The 25,085-nt window shown below is 47.5% G+C and overlaps 1 protein-coding gene across 6 annotated transcripts in view; it reads right to left on the minus strand.

Annotated features, from left to right (window-relative positions):
* DISC1 (DISC1 scaffold protein) overlaps positions 1-19,458 on the minus strand; it is a 357,609-nt gene extending 338,151 nt beyond the window's left edge. For 3 of the 6 annotated variants that reach the window (XR_007132278.1, XM_047761226.1, XM_047761229.1), the window contains exon 1: positions 19,178-19,456. Coding sequence is in view for 5 of the 6 variants with exons in the window: in XM_047761226.1 (XP_047617182.1) it covers positions 19,178-19,235 (58 nt within the window). In the remaining variant the exon portion in view is untranslated. Of the gene's footprint in view, positions 1-19,177 lie in introns of all 6 variants that reach the window. The other 3 variants (XM_047761227.1, XM_047761228.1, XM_047761230.1) reach the window with 2 other exon arrangements.
* Positions 19,459-25,085: the final 5,627 nt, after the last annotated feature.

A 25,085-nucleotide genomic window follows, 5' to 3' on the forward strand; every position in this document is an offset into this window, starting at 1 on the left:
CCTACCATTTTGAATGTGGCTCTTTTTTTTTTTTTTTGTCTTTTTGCCTTTTCTAGGGCCGCTTCCCGTGGCATATGGAAGTTCCCAGGTTAGGGGTCGAATCAGAGCTGCAGCCGCCAGCCTATGCCAGAGCCACAGCAACGCAGGATCCGAGCCACATCTTCAATCTACACCACAGCTCACGGCAACGCCTTAACCCACTGAGCAAGGCCAGGGATCAAACCCGCAACCTCAGGGATCCTTAACCCACTGAGCAAGGCCAGGGATCAAACCCGCAACCTCATGGTTCCTAGTTGGATTTGCTAATCACCACGCCATAATGGGAACTCCTGAATGTGGCTCTTTCTTAATTGGGCATTCACTTGGGTGCTCTCGACCTTGGACCTTTGACAATTTTCCAGAGCTCCTATGAAGTTGTTTGAGCCAATCTCTCTCTCTCTTTTTTTTTTTTCCACACCCACAGCATAAGGAAGTTCCTGAGCCAGGGATCAAATCTGAGCCGCAGCTGCAACAACAAAGGATGCTTTAACCCACTGCACTAGGCTGGGGATTGAACCTGAGCCTCAGCAGCAACCCAAGCCCCTGCAGAGACAACCCTGGATCCTTAACCGGCTGCACCACAGCAGGAACTCCCAAAAACTCATACTTTAAAGTGCCACCCAGGCAGTAAAAAAGAAAAAGTTACTTGCCTCCTCCCCAGCCCCTCCCAGTTACAAAATCTCTGCTCTCTCCTTTCCACTGTCTGCTAACTGGGTGTCAAAGGCCAGGGCCACATGGAAGCCACATGCTAAAGGTGGTGGGGCCCTGAGTCCATGGATGGCTGTGTAACACAGAGCATGCCTTCCATCCAAGCCTGGTGCCCCAAAGTAACCGTCAAATGGAGGGAGAAGGGAACTTCACCCAAGAGAGACACACACCTCTCCTGTTCCAGGTACTGACCTCTCAGAATCTCTCTTAGAGCACAAGCATCACCTTAAGCACAGGAACTTAACAAAAGTTGGCTTGTTCTAAAGGGGGACAACCGTAAACATTCCCCATTAGTGTCGCTGAGTGAGTCAATAAGGGGACAAACGTGGAATACTGTGTAGCCATTAGAAATAATGATGTAGGAGGTCCCACCGTGGCTCAGCAGGTTAAGAATCCAACCTAGTGGCTGTGAGGATGCGGGTTCGATCCTGGCCTCGCTCAGGGGTTAAGGATCCGGCGTTGCTATGGCTGCCGTGTAGGCGGCAGCTGAAGCTCTGATTCGACCCTTAGCCCAGGAACTTCCACATGCCACACGTGTAACCCTAAAAAGAATTTTAAAAAAGATGTAATGATGTAACGTAATATGTGTTGATATGAAAATGCTTCTGTGCCATGCTAACAAATGGGGAGACTTTAGATTAGAAAACAAGGTGACATAATCCCACTTCCATAGAATTGTATGTGTGTATAACACAGGCCTGAGAACCCCCTAGAAGGATGCTCACTAAAGAATTTATAGCGGGGGGGGGATCCCCACTGTGGCACAGTGGTTAAGAATCTGCAGCGGCTTGGGTCACTGCGGAGGGGTGGGTTCAATCCCTGGCCTAGGAACTTCCATATGCCTTGGGTTCAGCCATTAAAAAAAATAATAATAACAAAAATAAAATTAAAAAAGAACTTATAATAGGGAAAGTGGGGCATGAACAATCATTTCTTCCACTGTGTATTTTTCAGGCTAGTTTGATTTTTTCAAAATGGCTATGTTTTGTTTTTTATATAAAAACAACAAAGCAATGTTTGGACATTAACTGCATTATTTTTCCTCCAGTTGACCCTAGAATGTCCTTTTCATTTCCATCAAGAGATTCTCCCCATTCCCTCCACAATGGAATTTCCTAAAAAACATTACTTCAAAGGAATCAGAAAATCTACAAGGGTCAGAAACTGCCTCCCGAAACCATAACAATCTTTTTTTTGTCTTTTTTTTTGCTATTTCTTGGGCCGCTCCCGCGGCATATGGAGGTTCCCAGGCTAGGGGTCGAATCAGAGCTGTAGCCACCAGCCTACGCCACAGCCACAGCAACGCGGGATCCGAGCCGTGTCTGCGACCTACACCACAGCTCGCAGCAACGCCGGATCGTTAACCCACTGAGCAAAGGCAGGGACTGAACCCACAACCTCATGGTTCCTAGTCGGATTCGTTAACCACTGCACCACAACGGGAACTCCCCGAAACCATAACAATCTTATCTAAGCCCACAGTTTATCTACCGACACTCTTTTCAGTTCATCTATTTCCATCAGTTTATAAGAAGGGATGTGGCTGAAACTTCAGGTCTCTGCCCTCCACAATCCAGGGACATCAGGCAGGCCCTGTACGGTGACCACTGTCCTCCAGGAGAGAAGGCAGGGCCAGTGCAGCACAGGGTCCTGTCCTAAAGGCCCTGGTCTGACCTGAACAAGGAACCGGGGAGGAGAGGAGAAGATGCAGCGGGACCAGATGAGGTTGAGGGTTTGATCTGCCGGTTGCCAGGCTCTGCAACCTCCCTCACACCCACCCGATACTGGCGTGTCTGCCACTGAGCTAACTGCCTCCCAGCCCGGGGGGGAAGGACCAACCCTCAGACTACAAAGACCTGTCCGTTGTCAGGAAGGAGGAAGCGGTGTCCACGGTTATGATGCTCAGGCCACAGGTGACGACACTTTTGCTAAATAGCTGCCATAAATATTATAGGGTTTTGAGCCAAGGTGTGGGGCAAATGAACTAGAGTTTCAGGAATATTAACCTGACTATAATGTCCACCATGCTTAGGAAGAGGCTAGGGGCTGAAAACCTATTTTAAAGGCTGTGGCAGTAATGCCCACAGATATGATGAAGATGGAAACAGAAAGGAAGAGATCAGGGGAGTGGACCCAGCCTGTAAGCACTCAACGGATCCACAGAGACCATACACACAGTAGCAGGAGTAGTTCCCATTGTGACTCAGGGTTAAGAACCTGACATAGTATCCATGAGGATTCGAGTTCGATCCCTGGCCTCGCTCAGTGGGTTAAGGATCTGGCGATGCTGTGGTTGTGGTGTAGGCTGACAGCGGCAGCTCCGATTCTACACCTAGCCCAGGAAATTCCATATGCTGCAGGTGCAGCCCTAAAAATGAAAAGAAAAAAAAAAGGAGTTCCCATCGTGGCTCAGCAGAAACGAATCTGACTAGCATCCATAAGGACGCAGGTTCAAACCCTGGCCTCACTCAATGAGTTAAGGATCCAGCATTGCTGTGAGCTGTGGTGTAGGTCATAGATATGGCTGGGATCTGGCGTGGCTGTGGGTGGTGTAGGCTGGTGGCTACAACTCCGATTCGACCCCTAGCCTGGGAACCTCCACGTGCTGCAGGTGCAGCCCTAAAAAGACAAAATATATACACAAATATCAGGAAACAGAAACCACTTCAGGTCAGCCAGAGGATGGTTAACACAGGGGGTTGGTCACAAAGGCCTGGAAAGAACTGAAAGAAAACAAAGAAGGAGAGACAGAAGTGATGATGGGCAGAGATCAGACACTGATGATCCAGGCTGCACCCCTGAGCCTGCTCAACCTGCTGTACCGACGAAGATGCTGTGCCCATTGGTTCTGGAGCCTGGAGAAACGACTAACCCATCAGGTCTGCTGGAGCCCCAAATCACCCATCCTTACCTGCAACAGCCCCCCATAAAACCAGAATCAGAAAGCTTTCTCTTCCTCCTGCCTCTGGTCTCCCACCAGCACCTCCAGCTGGCAGAATTTAACAGGCAGGGAGTTGGCAAGGGAGCCAGGGATGTGTCCAGTTCCCAGCGGCAGACTCCCAGCCCCGGCTGTAAAGAGCAAAGCACAGAAGGGCGGCTGAGGGGCCAAGAGTCAATAAACACCATGCTCACGCATTCTTTTTCAACCTGCGCTAACAAATGTGCGTTCTGGAGGGCACATGCAGGGCAGTGGTGAGGAGGGGTCCTTGAGAGGCAGGAGATGATAGCCCTTGGCCTCAGGAAAGATTCTAGAGGAAATTTACAACTGAGGAAATGACAAAATTGCTCCTCTGACTTTGGTCATTGTTAACACTGAAATTAAAGTGAAATGACCAAGCTAGAGCCAGATAAAGCATGCCACGCACACCCTCCCTCCAGGAGGGTCTGTCCACAACAGTAATAATAGCATCTTTCTGGGAGTTCCCACTGTGGCACAGAGGGTCAAGAACCTGGTTGCAGCAGCTCAGTTTGCTGCGGAGGTGTGGGTTCAATCCCCCGCCCAAGGATCCAGAGTTGCTGCAACTGTGGTATAGGTCACAGCTTCCATATGCCACAGTGTCACCAATGAAAAAAAGAATAGGCGTTCCTACAGTGGCTCAGTGGAAACAAATCTGACTAGTATCCATGATGATGCAGGTTTAATCCCTGGCCTCTCTCAGTGGGTTAAGGATCCAGCATTGCTGTAAGCTGTAGTGTAGTTCACAGACTCGGCTTGGATCTGGCATTGCTGTGGCTGGGGGCGTAGGCGGGCAGCTGTAGCTCTGATTCAACCCCTAGCCTGGGAACCTCCATATGCTGCAGGTGCGGGCCTAAAAAGACCAAAGGAAAAAATAGAATAGCATCTTTATTTTGTCAACAGAGCTATGGTTTGCACATACGGTACCACTGTGCAAATTTTTAATAAGCTACCCCCTGGGATGATAAACCATAAAAAGATGTCCCCTGGTGTGTGGGGGGGAAATAAATTAGAAAAAGGTGGTCCCTCTGAGCCGATGAATTAGAAAAAGGCACATCTTCCTCAGCACTAGGGCCAAGCAATGGGACAGACGCAGAACTAAGATCTCTCCCCCTCTGACCACAGCTGATCATCAGAACAGTATGATGTGGCCGTGACCTTCTTTGGCCTCACGCACCCCCAGCCTCCACTTGCACTCCAGACAGGACATGGCCTGAACGCTGTGTAGGCCGCTGTAGGCTGCAGCCCAGCTGTTTTAATAAGCTACTATTTTCTAATCGCTTTGCACGTGTCTCACCTAATCCTCACAACAATCCTATGAAAGAGGCATTATTTTTGGCCAGTTTACCAAAACTGATTGCTCCCAGTCATCTACCTAGTAAGTGACAGAACTGCTAGGAAAAATCTGAAATCCAACATCAGCTCCTCGATAATAAGAGGGGGGGCAGACGCAGGACTCAGATCTTTCCTCCTCTGACCACAACTGACTCATAACAGTATGAAGTGGCCACTGTGACCACCTTCAGATCACCAGCCAAGCACTTGCCGCTAGGGGACCTGGGGCCCCGACCCAGGGCAAGTGCCAGCCTGGGCACTCCCCACCCAGCCTGTGGGCTCAGCCTCAACCACCGCGCCATGATCAGAGTCCTTTCATTTATTTATCTTCTGTTCGGGTTACAGCCTCCTTCAGAGGAGGCCTGAGGGCAGTCAGATCTGATGGGATGATGAGATTGCAGAGGAAGGTCTGAAGCTGGGATTTCCTGTGGGCTTTTCTACTGGTGAAATAAAAAAGCCCCTTCACCTCTGGCTCCTTCCGGGTTCCCGGGAACACACTGGCATTTTCTCTGCACTGAGGGGCCCTGGAATCCCACACTCGTGGCAGAAGATGCTGGAAGAACACCCAGAGGCTTAGCCAACTGGCCAGCCAAGTCCCCAGCCTCACCGAAGAAGTTTTTCCCCCGTGAGAACAGCTCCAGAAATGGACAAGGAGCCGGCGAGGTCTGGTGGCAGAGCAAGCAGCCGGGCGGGTCCCCCTCGGTCCCCAGCAGCCCTCGGGGTGGGTTCATTACTGTCACAGTCTTATTAAACAAACGTGCCCTGTGCCGATTGCCTCCCCTGGGACCAAAACACCTGAGCAGCCAAGGGCAAACTGTGCTTAGAAAGACGGGCAGGGCAGGGCTGAGCTGAGCTCAACTTCTTCTGAGGTTAGAATGCCCTCTTTGGGTGTGATATGAAACCAGCAAGAGCAGGGAATTTTCTGCAACAGGAGAGGTGACCTATCAGAGGGGATGCAGAGAAACCAAAACCCCAACGGTATCCAAAAGGAGACTCTTACAGAGCATACATTTCACATAGATTTCCTTTTTTTTTTTTTTTTTTTTAGAGCCACACTGTGGCATATAGAAGGTTCCAGGCCCAGGTTGAATTGAAATTGCAGCTGCCAGTCTACACCACAGCTCACAGCAACGCCAGATCCTTAACCCACTGAGCAGGGCCAGGGATTGAACCTATGTCCTCATGGATACTGGTTGGTTCTTAACCTGCCGAGCCACAATGAGAACTCCCCACATAAATTTTAAATGCTATCAAGACAAAACCAAAAATAATTTACACCTTGACAAAGCAAAGATTGACTGTCTCTAGAACCTGAATCCCAGAATTCTCTTCCCAGAGCCAACACACATGTGCTCTTCATGTGGCCTTTACTCTCCACCATCATCTGGGATCTGGTATCAATCAGCCACATGGTGACCCCTCATCCCAAGTGCTGACAGCCCAAGACAGCAGCAGCAACGTAGAAGCCCAAGGAATCACTCACCTTGACTGTTGCCGGTGGTAGGCACATGTTGGCGGGGGGGCCTGACAGTTCCAACCCCTTTTCCTTCAAGCCTATCAATGACAGTGCTCCCCCTAAGACAACAGGGTCTCTGGTTCCCAAGAAGAGTAAAGGGGAGAGTGTTGCAAAATGAGGACTGATCCAAGAGGCAGCAGCATCGAGAATCAAAGCCAGTGCAAAAGGGCTCCCAGAAGGCTCAGCAAAGCCAGAGAGTCCAGTGTCAGAGAAAGGATCAGAACCCAGGGAGCACAATACCATGTCAACTATACTTTCATTTAAAAATAAGACAAAAACAAAAACAAAGAAAAGCAAAAACATCACTTCTCACCTAAAAAAAAAAAAAAGCAATAACAAGGTCTTACTGTATAGCCCAGAGAACTATATATAATATCCTGAAATAAACCATAATGGAAAAGAATATGAAAAAGAATACACATACACACACACACAAGCTGAATTCCTTTGCTGTATACCATATACTAACACAACATTGTAAATCAATTATACTTCAATTTAAAAAAAAGAAATTTAAAACAAACCAACAGGGAGGCCTGGTAAGCTCATGTCTTGGAAGCTGAGCACAAGAACCCCAGCCCCCCTTCCCCCCAGCAGCCTGCTGGCCAGCACCACCTCCTAAAGGAGCCAGCCTGCCCTTGGGCTCCGGAAATGTGCTAAAGCTGGACTGAATAATGCACCCTCCACAAATCTGTTCCAGTCTTCCCTGCAACACAGCCCCTGACCTTGTGCTCACCCCTTATGCAGCCTGGACCTATGACTCCAACGAAGGCAGCACAGCAGGGGCCCATCTCAGAAACAGTAGAGATAATACAACAGCAACTGAGACTAAGACTTGAAAATTAAGGAGGAGCAGGAAAGGAGGGGAAGGGGAGGAGAAGAAGCAAAACAAATACAACAGCTATCAAGTGCAAGCTCGGGATGCATCATTTAAAATTCCAAACTCCCAAAGTCTCCATTGAGAAGCATGAGCTTCCCCTCTCAGGGTCTGCAAACCCTCACAGGCACAGATGCAAGGCGATGGCGAGGCTGTTCAGCCCACTGTGTTAAGGGCACAAGCTTCTGTTTTGCAGGAGAAACACTGATGTGATTCAGATAAGGAATCAGGGACCTGGATTAGGATGTGAGGGACAAGCTTAAAGCAAACCAAGATTACAGGCAGGGTGGATGTTAGAGACAATGTCAGCAAGTTTCTGACAAAAGCAATGCTTTACACATTAATAGGAGAGATTATGATGTCCTCATATAAATGACTCTATCAGACCTTTCCCACAGTTCTCCACTGAAGGCCGATAGTCCCATCCCAGTTTCCACAAGGAAGGATGCTAAAATCCAGAGAGATTAAAGGACTTGCCCAGGGTCTTGACTCCCCCTCAAGGTTAACCATCACTTACCCAGTAATTGATCACAATTTAAATGAAATTTGCAATGTATCTCTGTGCTTCGCTTAGAAGAGGCATGGGTCAATGTTTCAGGAATTCACCATACATCTTGATAAGTTATAAAAATCACGAGGGATGGGATGTGGGAGGTGCTGGGGTGGGGGCAGGCCCAAGAGTCGGCCTGGGGGTGCTGACATCCCCACATGCTTCATCAGTCCCCTAAAGCCATTCCAAGCTAAGATCACAATGATGTGCTTTGATATGGGCAGCTGACATTTTTCTCTTATGAACTGTGTGAATGGATGGCAGAGGTTTTAGAAATGTTTGCCACTTGTATTGATCTTGAGGAGTTCCCACGGTAGCTCAGTGGTAACGAACCCAACTAGTACCCATGAGGACTTGGGATCGATCGCTGGCCCCAAGGATCTGGCATTACTGTGAGCTGTGGTGTAGGTCACAGATGCAGCTCAGATCTGGCATTGCTGTGGCTGTGACGTAGGCCAGAAGAGTCAGCTGCAGCTCCAGGTCAGCCCCTGGCTCCTGGGAACCTCCATATGCTGCAAGTGTGGCCCGAAAAAGCAAAAAAAAAAAAAAAAAAAAAGATCTAGACTGTGCAGTCTCTACAAAGAGGGTATTCGCAGGCAAAAGCAACTTTAAGACACATGACCTATCCTCACTTTTTTTTTTTTTTGTCTTTTTGCCTTTTCTAGGGCCGCTTCCTGCGGCATATGGAGGTTCCTAGGCTAGGGGTCGAATCCGAGCTGTAGCCGCCGGCCTACGCCAGAGCCACAGCAACGCGGGATCCGAGCCATGTCTGCAACCTACACCGCAGCTCACGGCAACGCCGGATCGTTAACCCACTGAGCAAGGGCAGGGACCAAACCTGCAACCTCATGGTTCCTTGTCAGATTCGTTAACCACTGCGCCATGACGGGAACTCCTATCCTCACTTTTCTAATGCAACCACTGCCTAAGCCTCCCTGTGCAGGCGTTTCAGGAGCACTACTGGCTGGGAAGCAATTCTCCTGTGGGTTTAAACCAGCGCAACTCAGCAAGTCTTTGTTCCTACTATGGGTCCAACATAAATGATAAGAAGATAAACAAAACAAGAAATTCATCCCAGACTAATGTAAAGGTACACACAAAAGAGTGGGTTTCTCCCCACTAAATTTCTGGTTAACCCACCCCTTCCCCGGCTTTGTAATGATTAATAATTATTCATCTTACTGAGAAAGACAGTCTCCTAAGTTGGATAGGATATTTTTTTAATGGATCTTATGCTCCTTAAAAAGCAGAACACAGGAGTTCCCACTGTAGCACAGTGGGTTAAGAATCCAGCTGCAGCGGCTCAGGTTGCTGCAAAGGTGTGGGATCCATCCCCAGCCCGGTGCAGTGGGTTAAAGGATCCATGTGGGGGCGGTTCCCTGGCTTGGGAATGTCCATGTGCTTCAGGTGCGACCATGAAAAAATAAAATTTTGGAGTTCCTGTTGTGGCTCAACAGGTTACGAATCCAACTAGTATCCATGAGGATGCAGGTTCAATTCCTGGCCTCGCTTAGTGGGTTAAGGATCCCACAGCATTGCTGTGAGCTGTGGTATAGGCTGCAGACTCAGCTTGGATCCTTCATTGCTGTGGCTGTGGTGTAGGCTGGCAGGTGCCGCTCTGATTCAACCCCTAGCCTGGGAACCTCCATATGCCACAAGGGCAGTCCTGAAAAGCAAAAAAAAAATAATAATAATAATATGCAGAATACAATTTTCAAAGTAGAGTCAATATGAATATATTCCTAAGATCAGCCTAAGGTCATTAACCCCCTTGGGACATCCTGTTTTTCTCTGAGACCTATTTCGCCCAGAAAAATGGATAATATCAATACCGTTCTTTTTTTTTTTTTTTTTTGTCTTTTTAGGGCTGCACCCACGGCATATGGAGGTTCCCAGGTTAGAGGTCTAATCAGAGCTACACCAGCTGGGCTATGCCACAGCCACAGCAACGCCAGATCTGAGCCGCATCTGCAACCTACACCACAGCTCACAGCAACACCAGATCCTTAACCCACTGAGTGAGGCCAGGGATGGAACCGGCAACCTCATGGTTCCTCATCGGGATTCACGGTTCCTAGTCGGATTCATTTTCACTGTGCCATGATGGGAACTCCCTTGATACTTTTCTTATCACCTTGTGCTTTTCAAAAGTTTCCAAAATATTTTCATATAATAAATATCCAAATGAGTAGATTTAGATGATCCCAGATCACCAACTCAAGAAAAACTAACAGTTGGATTAAAATGATAAGACGCTGTTCATTTTTTCCCTGCAAATGACTATTTGAGGCGAGTAGAGGAACACAAAAGCTACAGTGTTGGGAACTAGTTCAGAGCCCAGCCTACACTCCCCGAGGCCAAGTGGGGCTGGACAGAGATGAGATCATGAGTGTGGGATCAGTGCAGACCCTGCCCTTCGTGCCAGGGCCCCACAGCTGGAGGCCACCCCTGGCCTGGGAAACCCATGTCCTACACACACTCCAGAGCCGCCTGAAAAGAGACGGTTGGCGAAATTCAGCAAAGGTAACACCTCGGCCAGGAAGCTGACACAGCATTTCTATAGATAGAGAACTAGTCTCTCTTCCTCGATGAAGGACAGCCTATTTTATATTACAAGTGTGGAAATCAATACTTGGGCACAGTATCTTTGAAATTATTATACCTAGCAGTAAACCCTGCAACTGATAAATTCTAAATTAAAGGATTCTTTCTCTCGTCTTCTACCCACTTACCCAGACAGCCAGCCAGCCTATAAAATATTCAGGGCGCATCTACTAGGTGCTGGTTACTTCTTGCTAATTGTCCTGTATTCCAATTGCCAATTATTCTGATGAAACAACATCCAGACACTTCAAAAAATTCTTTTTCTCCACTGGACATACAATGGTATGGACAACACTGTACATAATTCTTTTAAATCTAAAGGGCTACACAGTATCAGGCAATGTGTTTTGTGCATTTCAACACACTTTTGAACTAAAACGAACTTCTTGAACTCTTGGTTGGCTTCAAAAGATATAAAAATTGCAAACAACACACGTGGTAAATCCACACACTGGATGCCTCAATATAAAGTATAATAAAGAGGGAGTTCCCTGGTGGCTCAGCAGATTAAGGATTCTGAGTTGCCACTACTATGGCTCTGGGCACTGCTGTGGCGCAGGTTTAATCCCTGGCCTGGGAACTTCTGCATGCCATGGATGTGGCATATATAACGTAAACAATAGAGAGTTTGATTCAGGAGTTTCCATCATGGTGCAGCGGAACAAATCCAACTAGGAACCATGAGGTTTCAGGTTCGATCTTTGGCCTCGCTCAGTGGGTTAAGGATCTGACATTGCTGTGAACTGTGGTATAGGTCGCAGACGCGGCTCGGATCCTGTGTTGCTGTGGCTCTGATGTAGGCCAGCAGCTGTAGCTCTGATTCGACCCCTAGCCTGGGAACCTCCATATGCCATGGGTGCAGCCCTAAAAAGCGGAAAAAAAAAAAGTTTAATTCAATTCAGTAAGAGTGGAGTAAACCACAAGCCTACTACATAGATGAGAGGTAAGGCAATAAACCAGAGAGCTTCTTTAAGCTGAAGAAATTTATACTGAACTTGGAAAAGTAGGTTAAATACATAACAAGCCATAAGAGAAGAAGTGGGAAACAGTAGATGATTCCAGGCGTCCAGGGAAAGCTGGGGAAGCACTGCTGGCTAGATCTGAAACAAAGGGTAATATGTTGACGTGGAGAGGGCTGGGGGCAAAAAGGACAGATTCCATCGTGTTCTTTGTGGGCAGAATGAAGTGTGCATAAAAGAATCAGAGCATCTGTTTTAGGGACTAGTGGCCTGTTGATGGAAGGCCTGGAAAGAAATGCTAAGAATTTGCTTGCAGGACAATCGTGGGTCTTTGCACAGGGCACTGAGACCTAATCCCTGTGCTTAGGGAAGATTATCCTGGCAGCAGTGCACTGGCCCAACTGGCAGGAGGTACTGGGCAGAGAAATACTGACACAACCAAGTGTCCAGACTGGGAAGACACAGGAAGGGCTGAGGTGCCTTCGGAAGAGGCATCCTACAGGTAGCTGAGATGCTGTGAGGGTGGCCTTAATTTATGGGGAAAGAATATAGGCTTCACCCTTGAGGACCAGCTGATACATCTTTAACCACCTTGCTGCGTACACTGCAGTGCCATGCACACCAGTGGGGGCTAAATAAATGTTCCTGAATGGATGAATAAATACAATGGAATGAAGAAGAAACAGATACATCAGGGTTCCAAGAAAAGAATTCTATAACCAAACAAAGAGAAACAGAATGGTTGATAAAAGTCAAGGTAATTCCCAAATCTCTTATGTGAGTTGAATGGAGATTATCTATGCCCAAGGTCAGCTGTCTCAAATTTCACTATGTCTGGCCCATGGCTATCATGAAAGGCATCACGGAAATAATAATTGTCTGGGGTTGCTAAAAGAGTAGATCTTAAAATTTTTCATCATAAAAAAATTTGCAACTATGTAAGGTGACAAATGTGAACTAGATTTACTGTGGTGATCGTTTCACAATGTATACAAATATCAAATCATTATGTGGAGCACCTGAGACTAAATAATGTTAGTGGCAATTATATCTCAATCCAAAAGGACTGTGTTAACTAAAATACTGCCTTCCACGATGTAAGCTATTACACATGCAAAGGATAAACAAGCACAGAGAACTCTATTCAATGACCTATGATAAACTATAATGGAAAAGAATATAAAAAAGAGTGTGTATGTGTGTGTATATATATTATATATAATATGTACTATATGTATCTTAATTATTCGGCTGTACAGCAAAAATTAACACAGCATTGTACATTAACTATACTTCAATTTAAAAAAATGTTTTTGGCCGCACCCCACAGCATGCAGAAGTTCCCAGGCCAGGGACCAAACTCGTACATATATACATTCTTTTTTTTCATGCTATCTTCCATCATGTTCTAACCCAAGAGATTAGACATAGTTCCCTGTGCTCTACGGTAAGACCTTGTTGTTTATCTGTTCTAAATGTAATAGTTAGCATCTACTAACCCCAAACTCCCCATCTATCCCACTCCCTCCCCTCTCCCCCCAGCAAACAAGTCTGCTCTCCATGGCCATGATTTGTTTCTGTTTTTTTGTTTTATTTTGGTTTTTTGTTTTGTTTTGTTTTTGTCTTTTTGCCATTTCTTGGGCCGCTCTTGTGGCATATGGAGGTTCCCAGGCTAGGGGTTGAATCGGAGCTGTAGCCACCGGCCTACACCAGAGCCACAGCAACGTGGGATCCGAGCCATGTCTGCAACCTACACCACAGCTCACGGCAATGCCGGATCGTTAACCCACTGAGCAAGGGCAGGGACCGAACCCGAAACCTCATGGTTCCTAGTCAGATTTGTTAACCACTGCGCCACGATGGGAACTCCCCAATAAAATTTTTTAATAGGAGTTCCCATCGTAGCTCAGCGGAAATGAATCTGACTAGCATCCACGAGGACTAAGGCTCGATCCCTGGCCTCGCTTAGTGGATTAAAGATCCAGTGTTACCTTGAGCTGTGGTGTAGGTCGCAGAATTGGCTCAGATCCTGCGTTGCTGTGGCTGTGGTGTAGGCTGGCACCTGCAGCTCCGATTAGACCCCTAGCCTGAGAACCTCCATATGCCGCGGGTACGGCCCTAAAAATACAAAAAAAAAATTAATAAAAAAAATTGCCTACCATATCAGTAAACAAAGGATGTTACAGCCATCAAGCAACCACATTAGAGCCACCTGTACAAAAACAAAATGCCCCCACCCCCACTGCAGCCACCTCTAACCCGTGAGCTCTGAGGAGACTCAGGATGAGAAGCACAGGATTCTGGCCCCAGAGAGCTGAGGTGCACATCGATGGAATGATTTCATTGACTCTTGCATCTTCCCATACATAGAAAAGCACTAAATTCCTTAACTTGAGATGGTGGCTTTCTTTTATTAACAGTAACCTTTTGATGTCTTATTTGGCCTTTGTTGCAAAAACTCCTATATAACCTGGCTCCCCCCTTACCTCTTCAAAACCATCACTCAGCATTACCTTAAGGCTTACACCCTTAGTTTTGTCCACTGAGTAAAACATAACTCTCAACTTTTAGGTCATCCTTTTTTTTTTTCAGTCAACAACTGAGATACACAAGCTTTTTCGTCAGAAGATTTATCATCACAAAACAGCTTTCACAAATCTAAGTTTCCAATGTATCAGAAGCAGAACTCCCAGAGTAACCATTGTGGTTCAGGGGAAACGAATCTGACTAGTATCCATGAGGATGCAGGTTGGATCCCTGGCCTTGCTCAATGGGTTAAGAATCCAGCGTTGCCACGAGCTGTGGTGTAGGTCACAGATGAGGCTCAGATCCTGCGTCGCTGTGGCTGTGGTATAGCTCAGATTCAACCCCTAGCCTGGGAACTTCCATATGCTGCAGGTGTGGCCCTAAAAAGCAAAAAAAAAAGAATGAAAGAAAAACAAACAGAATTCCCAATTTATCTTTATCTTTACTTTTTTTCTTATTTTACTACCATGAAATAGTATCCCTGCCAGTATTTTAGTAAGACGAGGCATACTTTCATTTATAAATGCAAAACACATATATTCCCCTGTGTCAAAAATAAAGCCTAATAATTATGCCAAATCATGTTATCAATCTACTTGCAAATTAAGAGACAACAGATACGAAAAAGAAAAGGTAGGTTGGTGTGCGTGTCACAAAGCCAAATTTAAGGTCGGGTTCTCCATTCAAGACACAATTCACTCATTACATGTAGATATTTCTTTTTTTCTTGTCTTTTTTTTTCTTCTGTCTTTTGTCTTTTTAGGGCCGCACCCACGGCATTATGGAGGTTCCCAGGCTAGGGGTCCAATCGGAGCTACAGCCACCAGTCTACGCCACAGCCACAGCAACGCCAGATCTGAGCCACGTCTGCAACCTACACCACCGCTCATGGCAAAGCCAGATCCTTAACTCACTGAGCGAGGCCAAGGATTGAACCCGAAACCTCAAGGATCCTAGTCGGGTTTTTTACCACTGAGCCACGACGGGAAGTCCATCAATTAATACTTCTTAAGCAGAGGTGAGTTATGCAGAACCATGGAAGAAGCATGCTTAATGGGAACAGCTCTGCAAAAAGGAAGAGAACCCAAGGCCTAATACTCTGCTCCTGTCTCCTGCCTTCCACACCTGTAAAATAAGCAGGCCAGATTCTGTGATCTCTACTGTCACTTAAAACTGTCAGGACTCCGATGTGACTTAATCTGGCAGACTGCTGTGTTGCACTTCCAGAAGTTTCCTGTCTTGATTGCATTTCTCTGAGAGTTCAAATGCATTTGCAAATAACAAGTCTCCCCATGACAGACAGGCACATGCTGGGATTGAACAGGTAGAATTTTACAAATGGACTTGCAGGATGAGCACAAGGCAAATGTGACTGAGAAATTAACCTGAAGTTGACACCGGAATAAGAATCTAGGACTATTTATTTCAATTGCCTCATTTGAGACCAGGCCTCCTGCACCTACGCTTTCCCTCATACAGACCAAATAGAATTTCTCAGCAGCTGCACCTGGCGAATGCTCTTGTCCATGCCTCACCAGCCAGAACTCAAGAAGGTCGACCTCTTGATCATTTGAAGCGTCACTCAGCAATAAGTTCCAGGCTTCTGTTTATAGCGCGCTATGACCAAGCAACCCTGGTGTTCTCAGGAGGCCCCATGGTCTCTCCCATCCATTTCTGAGCCGTGCTGGGGGAGGCAAGTGGCCAAAAGGAAGGACAACAGGAAAAAAAGGAAGCAGACAGAAAACCGATGGTGATGTCAGCAACCGAGCATGTCAGCGCCTTCCAGAGCCAGAGAGAAATAATACTTCATGCACTGGTCAGCCCCAGTTCTCCTTTCCCACTTCCACTTGGTATGAAAAATGGGAAGCTGACTGCAAAGTCTGTGCTCAAAGAAGCAGCTGGTAAACTCTCATTTCAAAAGAGAAAATGGATTCAGAATGGTCAAAGCATCCATGGCAGGTATTTTAAAAAGGGCATACTTGTTACACAAAAGATCCTTGCTAAGGAATTTTTCCTACAGTGATTAAAGTCAAGAACAACAACATATGATAAATTCATTTGAGTAATAAAAATAAATAAATAAATAAAATTATACGAAGTTGTGAGGGAAAAAAAAGAACAGAAGGCTAAAACAACAATGAAGGCTAAAGTCTTCCACTACTAAATGGTGCTGGCTGAAAAGCAGCTGGCCATGGGTACCACCCCCCCAAACCCCTGTCCCAGGACCCTCCCTAGCCCCAGGGTGACTGTCAAGGTCGTCTCAGGAAGCTGCTTTGCATGAGGACCCAGCATATAAACTGAATTATTATCATCATTATCAAAACAATCATTCTAATCCGGTCTAATGACCTTAATCTAAATTTTTTTTGACTCAAAAATTTTGTTCTGGGCCAGTCTTTCGATCTTTTTACTTAAAGGTCATCACTGGACCCTCTCTGAAGATCTTTCATTAAACTTTAACCAAAATCATAATAAAATTCCAACATCAACAATCTGAACTTGCATCCTTCTTGGATGAAAATTTTAAGAATTCTTTTTAAAAAGGAAAAGTTTCAATGAACATAATAAATGTGTGCTTCTTTTTTTCTAAAGTCCTAAAGTTTGAGTAATCAGCAAATATTATTTTTATCATTTACTGAAACAATAACAGTTTGCATGCAGTTTTCTGGAAATAGATATCAGCTGATGAACATAGCGCAGACATGGATTACAGGAGCAGAGACACCAAACACCCTGGCCTGTGTTGGTGGGATGACAGGGGTATTCAAAGTTCTTTTTCTCCTTTTGTGTGTGTGTGTTTAGGACCCCACTTTTAGCATGTAGAGGTTCCCAGACTAGGGGTCTAATCAGAGCTGTAGCTACCGGCCTATGCCACAGCCACAGCAACACCAGATCTGACCCATGCCTGTGACCAACACCACAGCTCACAGCAAAACGCCGGATCCTTAACCCACTGGGCAAGGCCAGGGATCAAACCTACATTCTCAAGGATACTAGCCAGGTTCCTTACCAAAACTCCTCACTCATACTTTATAGTCTATAACTATGGAGGGTATATTATTACCAATGATCTAACATAGGTCTGCTCTGAACCACAGCTTTTCTCCAGACCTTCAGTTTGGCCAGTGGTTGAGAACACAAATGTGAGAGGAAGCCACACCACAGGGTTTTTTTTGTTTGTTTGTTTGTTTTTTTTTTTTTTGTTTTGTTTTGTTGACCACAACCTTGACTTGGCAAGGGATCAAATCCCAGCCACAGCAGCAACCTGAGCCACAGCAGTGACAACACCAGATCCTTCATCCAAGGAGCCACTAGGGAACTCCCCTGGCTCTACCCTTAACAGCTATAGACTTTGGAAAAGAAGCAGTTTTGTACAGAGAAAATGAAGGTTGTGAGTATCTGCCTTACAGAGGTTTGGGGTGGATTTCATCAAAGCAACTCCTAACAGACTGCCTGGCCATTGCAGTCTCTAAAAAACTGTACATATCATCATTCTCTCCTGGTAGCAGTGATGTCGTCAATTTGCAAAGTGACTCATACCTCGAGATGTGCTCAGATCTTTCACCTCATTGGATCCTCGGGCAGCTCTATCAGTCCAAATAGTCATAGTCCTCATCTTTCTTTTATCTTTTTTTCTTTTTTTAGCTGCACTCAAGGCATACGGAAGTTCCCGGGATCTTCTCAGGGATTGAACCCAAGCCTCAGCAGAGACAATGCACGATATTTAACCCACTGTGCCACAAGCAGGAACTCCCTTTCATCTTTGTTAATAGACAGATAAGGAAACTGAGGCTCTAGGTCACACAGCTTAGAAAGCAGATCCAGGCCTTTTTTTGCTCAGTGACAGAATCTCAAGTGACCCTCAAAAGCCTTCACGGGCCATGCTGGGGCTTAATAACATTAAACGCCTTTTCAAATACTCTGCTATTCATACTTGAATCAAATCAAACTGGTTTTTCTACATCACTCCAAAATAATTGGGTTTTGATTAGTAAAAAGAGCAGCTCAGGTTATTATTTAGAGAGTACTGTGTATTTCAGCACTGGGCTGGGCACTTTAAACCCACAGCAACCCTAGAGGTAGCATTGTCATTGCCCCCATCTCATAAATGGAGCAACTAAGGCACATCTCAGGATTGAGATGCAGGCTGACCATCCCAAAGCCCAGCTCTTAAGACTCAGGTATTATCCAAATCGCATTTGCCTAACTGACCATACATGTTGCAAAGGGCTTTCACACACAACAAAACTAGGCTCAGGGTGGGGACGGGTGAGTAGTGTTCTCTTCTACATTTAGGAAACGGGAGCTCAGAGACGTTAAGGGCTCTGTCAAAGTTAGCGGGTCCTCTTCTGGCCCAGCAAGAACATACAGCCAGCACCCCTGACTCCAAAGCTCTTTCTCTTCCAAAGTCTCAGGTTCCTTTGCACGCATTTCAAAGGCGAGAGGGTAGGGGAGCTCTTGCCATTCCTGAAAAGCAACCGTGCACTTAATGGCCCTCAGCGTCACCCCCAAGCTTTGACAGCGAGAGCCGTGCTCCGTACGGTGGAAGCTGAGCGGTCTCTCGAAGCCCGCGTGGGCGTTACTACCGCGGAGGAAATGGGAGGTGAGATTGTCCGCAAAGCAGCCCCCTTGAGGCGGTGCCAGCACCACATCCCTCATTCCACCCCTGAACCCCTCCCTCCACGTCCCAGATGGGGTGAAACCCGAACCCCGGCTGGGTGTCCCGACTCAGTCTGGGGGCGGGGGGGGGAACAGGGCGGCGGGGTTGTCCGCTTGTCCCGCGGGTGTGCGAGTGAGGACGCAAAGCGACGGAGGGAGCAGTCCCCGCACGCATCCAAACCTGAACGCGCCCCTTCCTGGGCCACCAGGACACACGGGGGCGGAAAAGACCTGTACAGCTCCCCAAACTGAAGCTCCAGGGATCTCAGCCCAGCCTTCGGGGGGAACCTGACCCCACATCAACCCCCACTCTGCACACCACGCGCCCTGCCTCAGTTTCCCTCACCCCACAAGGGTGCACCGAACCCAAGTTGTCAACAGAGGCGCACCCCAGATCTGCACCCTCCCTGCCCGGCTCTCGCCGGGCCGCCGTGACAGCAACCCCTACCTGCGCGGTGGCCCCCGGCGCCACCGGCCGGGGCGCCCTGGGGATCCCCGCCCAGCATGCGCCCCGCCCGCTGCTCCCGCTCCGCCTCCGCCTCCTCCAGCTCCTCAGCTGCCGGCCGCTCGGTGCGCCCAGAGGCCCGACGCAGAAGGAAGCGAGCGGCCAAACCAGACGGGAAGTGGGGAGGGGGCTGGCGAGGAAGGGGGAGGCTCCTTCCTTCTCCCGGGCGGGGCGGGCGGTTTCCTCTCCAGCTTCAGCCCCGGCACGCGCGCGCGCACATACACACGCGGGCACACACGCGCGCGCGCGCTGGGGCGGGCGGGGCTGGTAGGCCGGCAGCCTGTGTCCCGGACCTCAGAAAGTTTGCTTTTCACTCTCGCTCTTTGCTGGCCGAGAACCAGAGGGGAAGTGCGGTGGGGAGAACGGGCGTTTGGGGAAGGAGAGACTGAGAGGCCTTCCTAGAGGGAGAGGGAGGTCCGCAAAGCTGCCTCCCAGACACAAATTAGGGAAGTGGCCGAAGAGCTGATGGAAGTGATCGAGGGGATGTGTTTAGCAAGGGACGCGGGGAAGGAGGACGTGGCGAAAGAGCGGGGCGAGCAGTTCAGAATGAAATGAGATCCCACTGTTTGAAGCTCCTGGCAGCACTGGACGGGTCCTTCGCACGTTAGGCAGCCAGCCCAGGACTCAACTGTGATCCGTGCGGAGCCCTTAAGCCAGCCAACTCACCTCCTTCTCCGTCACGGTTCATTCTTCGTTTAGGGAGGCACCTCAGCATCACTGATGCTGCAGCTGCCAGAAATGGTTCTTGCCCTTAAGACGCTCCCCTCCAGGGGAAGATGAACACCTGCTATAAAACTTGGCATGTGAATACTCTTGTGTATGGGATGGATGGTCAGGGGGACTTGCCCAATAGCACAGGGAACTCTAACTAGGTATTCTGTGGTAACCTATATGGGAATGGATATGTGTATATGGGTTACAGAATCACTTTGCTGTACAGCAGAAATTAACACAACATTGTAAATCAACTACACTTCGGTAAAATCTTAAAAAAAACTAAATAACAGGAGTTCCCGTTGTGGCTTAGCAGGTTAAGAATCCATCTAGTATCCATGAGGATGCGGTTTCCATCCCTGGCCTTGCTCAGTGGGTTAAGGACCCGGTATTGCTGTGAGCTGCAGTGTAGGTGGCAGATGTGGCTTGGATCTGGTGTTGTTGTGGCTGTGGTATAGGCCAGCAGCTACCCTCTGATTCAACCCATAGCCTGGGAACTTCCATATGACGCAGATGCGGCTCTAATAAAAAAAGGAAAGAAAAAAAAAAACACTAAATAACAGTACAGTTGAATTTGCCATGGCCAGAGGTTTGGCACAAAACATTGCAGAAGTTTGGGATAAGAGGGAGTGTTGTGAAGAGGGGTCAGAAGGGCTCCCTGAGCATTCTCTTGTGGCACAGTAGGTTTAGGATCAGCCTTGTCTCTGCATCAACTCTGGTGGCTGTTGCAGTGCGGGTTCAGTCCCTGGCCAGGAAACTTCCACATGCCGTGGGTGCCACCAATAAAGGGGGGGAGGGGTCCAAGGAGGGAGGGACAGGAAGAGAGAGACAAAGGAAAGAACGAAGGGAAGGAGGAAGGAAGAGAGGCTGGCTCCCAGGAGGAAGGGGAAGGATCTTGTTACAACTAATGAAGGCTCAAGGTCTTTCGAAAGATTAGACCCTTGTGAGTGAAAACACCTGGATGTGCTTAAAAGTCGGAATGTTGTGGGACAGAATGACTATGAAGGTTGATATGCAGGACGTGGGAAGGTGGCAGAGGAACAAAAAGTTGGATCTGCCCGAATGTAATGAGGTAGACCACGAAGCGGTGATCCGGATTCAATACTGTAGTCTCAGAGACTGGAGAAAGCCCTGTGTGTCACCTAGATGAGGCAACCATGGGGCAAGAGGGGACCTCCGCTAGAGATGAAGTGGAAGTGCCAGAGCTGCGGGGGTATACTGTTAAGGAATTATCTAAAGGCTTAGGGAGGTTGAAATCTTAGAGGGGATTTATCACATAAGACCTGCTTACTCACGCCGAGAAGTTCCAGAACATACCCCAGTTCATCAGGACTCTGGGAAATAATTTGCGACCCAGCCTCCCTGGTCAGTCTTCTCTGTAGGTCAGAGATGACAGTAGGAACTGAACCACTGAACTGGGATCCTTAAATGCAGTGGGGATAATTGGATCCCAGCGTGGCTGGGGCCAAATGGGGGTGATGAATTGCCCAGGGTGGGCATGGTTCCTGCAATGGACAGCAGAGTCAAAGCAGAGGTCAGCACAGTCTGACTTCCATAGACCTATGGACACTGAAAGTGAAAGAGAAGAGAATGCTACTCAATTCTTTTTTTTTTTTTTTTGGTGGCCCCCACAGCATGTGGAAGTTCCGGGGCCAGGAATCGAACTTGCACCACAGCCGTGACCCTAGCTGCTGCAGTGACAGTGCTGGATCCTTAACCCACTGTGCCACCAGAGACAAGAGAACTCTATGAAGTCTTCCTTTGGTTTTTATGACAGCTTCTTCATTCCCACATATTGCTGAATTAATTAGGACTCTTACATCACAACTAACCAAAACCAGTATTCTCTTAAATTAAGTAAAAAGAAATTGGGGAGTTCCTGTCATGGCTCAGTGGTTAACGAATCCGACTAGGAACCATGAGGTTGCGTGTTCAATCCCTGGCCTCGCTCACTGGGTTAAGGATCCCGTGTTGCTGTGGCTGTGGTGTAGGCTGGCGGCTTAGCTCCGATTGGACCTCTAGCCTGGGAACCTCCATATGCTGCGGGAGCAGCCCAAGAAATGGCAAAAAGACAAAAAAAAAAAAAGAAATTGGGTGAGGATACAGCGGATAGTTCGTAGAGCCCAACAGCGTAATGAAGCCGGTCATCTGGAAAGATGAGCACCAGCTTCTGGAAAGCCAGCAGGTCCCTGGCCATTTCACTTCTCCTTGCATTTTTCTGCATGTTTGTTTCTAGTCCTCCCATGTTCATAAGCCAGCCACATGCAAGGCCTGACCCCAGTTTTAAACCTCTACTGTTGAGATCCTGACTGGTCCAGAGTAGTTCAGGAGCCCCTCTCACTGCCATCAAGTGTAGCGAAGGAAGCAGGACCATACAGGAACTTAGGAAAAGCACAGCCCCTGGAAAGCACCTCTGAATGAAGGGGTGAGGGGCAGGCAGGGGACCACCATGAGCTGGGCAGCCAACCCCAAATGTGTCTGCTTTAAATGTTGTCGTGGAGGTCCTGTTGTGGCTTAGTGGGTTAAGAATCTGACCAGTATCCATGAGGATTCACATTCCATCCCTGGCCTTGCTCAGTGGGTTAAGGAGCTGGCATTGCCATGAGCTGCAATGAAGGTGGCAGATGTGGCTCGGATCTGGCATTGCTTGGCTGTAGTGTAGGCCGGCACCTATAGCTCTGATTCAGCCCCTCGCCTGGGAACTTTCATATGCCACAGGCATGGCCCTATTAAGGAAAAAAAAAAAAGGAATTAAAAAAAATAAAACAAGAATACGAGAGTCTCTTAGAAGTTCCCTAATAATAGCTACTGTGTATTGAGCACTTATTACCAGCCAGACACTGTTCTACACAATTTAAACTTATTAAACCTATTTCATCTTTGGAACAACTTACACACATTTTTCAGACGAGATAACTGAGGCACAGAGTTTGGAACTTGTCCACAATCACAAACACAGTGAGAGGCAGAGGAAGGATTTGAACCAGCCAATCTGGTTGCAGAGTACACATTCCCAACCACGGAGACAAAAGTGACACTTTGTGTTGCTTGAGTACAAATGATCGCTCTCCTTTCATATAACGAGACTTACACTTGGGTAAGAGGTCTTCACACTGGTGCATTTTCATGCATAATATCTCCCACCCCGCCCTTCCTGTACTTTTATCCCCAACAGTGGATCAGAGGGGAGAAGGTAGGATGTGACAATCTTCTATATAATGAATGTCCCCTAGCATCTCCCCTTCGAAACTGTAAGCTCTTTGAGGGCAGAGGTCACCCTTGTTCATCTTTGCATCCTCTGGCCGGAAACTACTAGAATGCAAGTTCTAAACTGGGATTCTGATGCTTGACAGGCTAGTGGATTTATTTCTCCAGTCTTCTGCAAATTATCCAAGCGTGGCAGTGATGGATACTCACGAGAATTCCCATCAAATGACACAGCTGGAGTTAAAGAGGAAATATTCTCACCGAGAACAATAACAGTGCTTAAACAATTCTGGGAAATTTAATTGTCTAAAGGAGATCTTTTCTTTTTTAAAAAAATAAACTTGAATGAATTAGAGAAAAGAAATCTGTCTTCAACTCAGGAAATAACATTAGACAACATGAAGACCCTCATTTGTTCATGCCTGGAAGTAGGAAGCTGGTTCAGTTTCAAATACCATCAGATAAAGGCCAGGCCAAAGGATGTGATCATAGTTTTAGACTACATAGGTCACATAAATACCCTTCCCTTTGCAATGCACATTGTCTAAAAGCTCTAACAGTGAGATAATACATGGGAAGTGTGGGCCCTCATTCTAGAAATGCCATCCTGAGAAACCTCTAGCTTGTGAGACATCATCTGCCAGGGATCAGTGTCCACTGGAGAGGTGGCATTCAAAATGGGTTTCTACGATCAAATGGCAAAAGCCATTCAGGAAGGGCTGTGGTTTTGCGTGTCGTTTTGTTTTTTGTTTTTTGGTGGTTTTTTTTTTTTTTCTTTTTGCCATTCCTTGGGCCGCTCCCGCAGCATATGGAGGTTCCCAGGCTAGGGGTAGAATCAGAGCTGTAGCTGCCAGCCTACACCACAGCCACAGCAACATGGGATCCAAGCTTCATCTGAGACCACAGCTCACAGCGAGGCCGGATTTTTAACCCACTGAGCAAGGCCAGGGATCAAACCCCCATCCTCATGGATACTAGTCAGGTTCTTAATGTGCTGAGCGACCACAGGAACTCCCCCACTGAGATTCTTCACAAGTATATTATTCTTTGAGCGTGCTCTTCCCCTACTTCTCTCTGCATTAGAAATTCAGTATCGAGGAGTCCCCATTGTGGGGCAACAGTTTAAGGATCCAGCGTTGCCACAGTTGTGGCACAAAGCTGTGATTCGGATTCGACCCCTGCCCCAGAAACTTCCATATGCCGTGAGTGCTGCCAAAAAAAGAAAAAAAGAAATTCAGTGTCTAAGGGAAGTAAGTCAGAAAGAGAAAGATAAATACCACACGCTATCACTTAAATGTGGAATCTAAAACATGGCACAAATGGAGTTCTTGGTGCGGGACAGTAGGCTAATAATCTGACTGCAGCCACTTGGGTCGCTGTAGAGGTACAGGTTCGACCCTGGCCCCGTGCAGCAGGTTAAAGGATCCGGCATCGCTGCAGCTATGACATAGTTCACAGATGCTGCTCAGATTCGATCCTTGGCCTGGGAACTTCCATATACCTGGGGTGCAGCCATAAAAGTAAATAAATAAATAAATAAAAATATGGCAAAATGAACCTACTTACAAAACAAACAGGAGTTCCCTTTGTGGCTCAGTGGGTTAAGAACCCAACTAGGAGTTCCCATCATGGCTCAGTGGTTAACGAATTGGACTAGGAACCGTGAAGTTGCGGGTTCCATCCCTGGCCTCACTCAGTGCGTTAAGGATCTGGTGTTGCCAAGAGCTGTGGTGTAGGTCGAGGCTTGGATGCCAAGTTGCCGTGGGTGTGGCGTAGGCCTACAGCTGCAACTCCCATTCAACCCCTAGCCCAGGAACTTTCATATGCCCCAGACTTACAGACATGGAGAACAGACTTGTGGTTGCCAAGGGGGATGGGGAGGGAGTGGGATGGACTGGGAGTTTGGGGTTAGCAGATGCAAACTATTACA

This window comes from Phacochoerus africanus, chromosome 15, assembly GCF_016906955.1.
Source record: "Phacochoerus africanus isolate WHEZ1 chromosome 15, ROS_Pafr_v1, whole genome shotgun sequence".
NCBI lineage: Eukaryota > Metazoa > Chordata > Mammalia > Artiodactyla > Suidae > Phacochoerus > Phacochoerus africanus.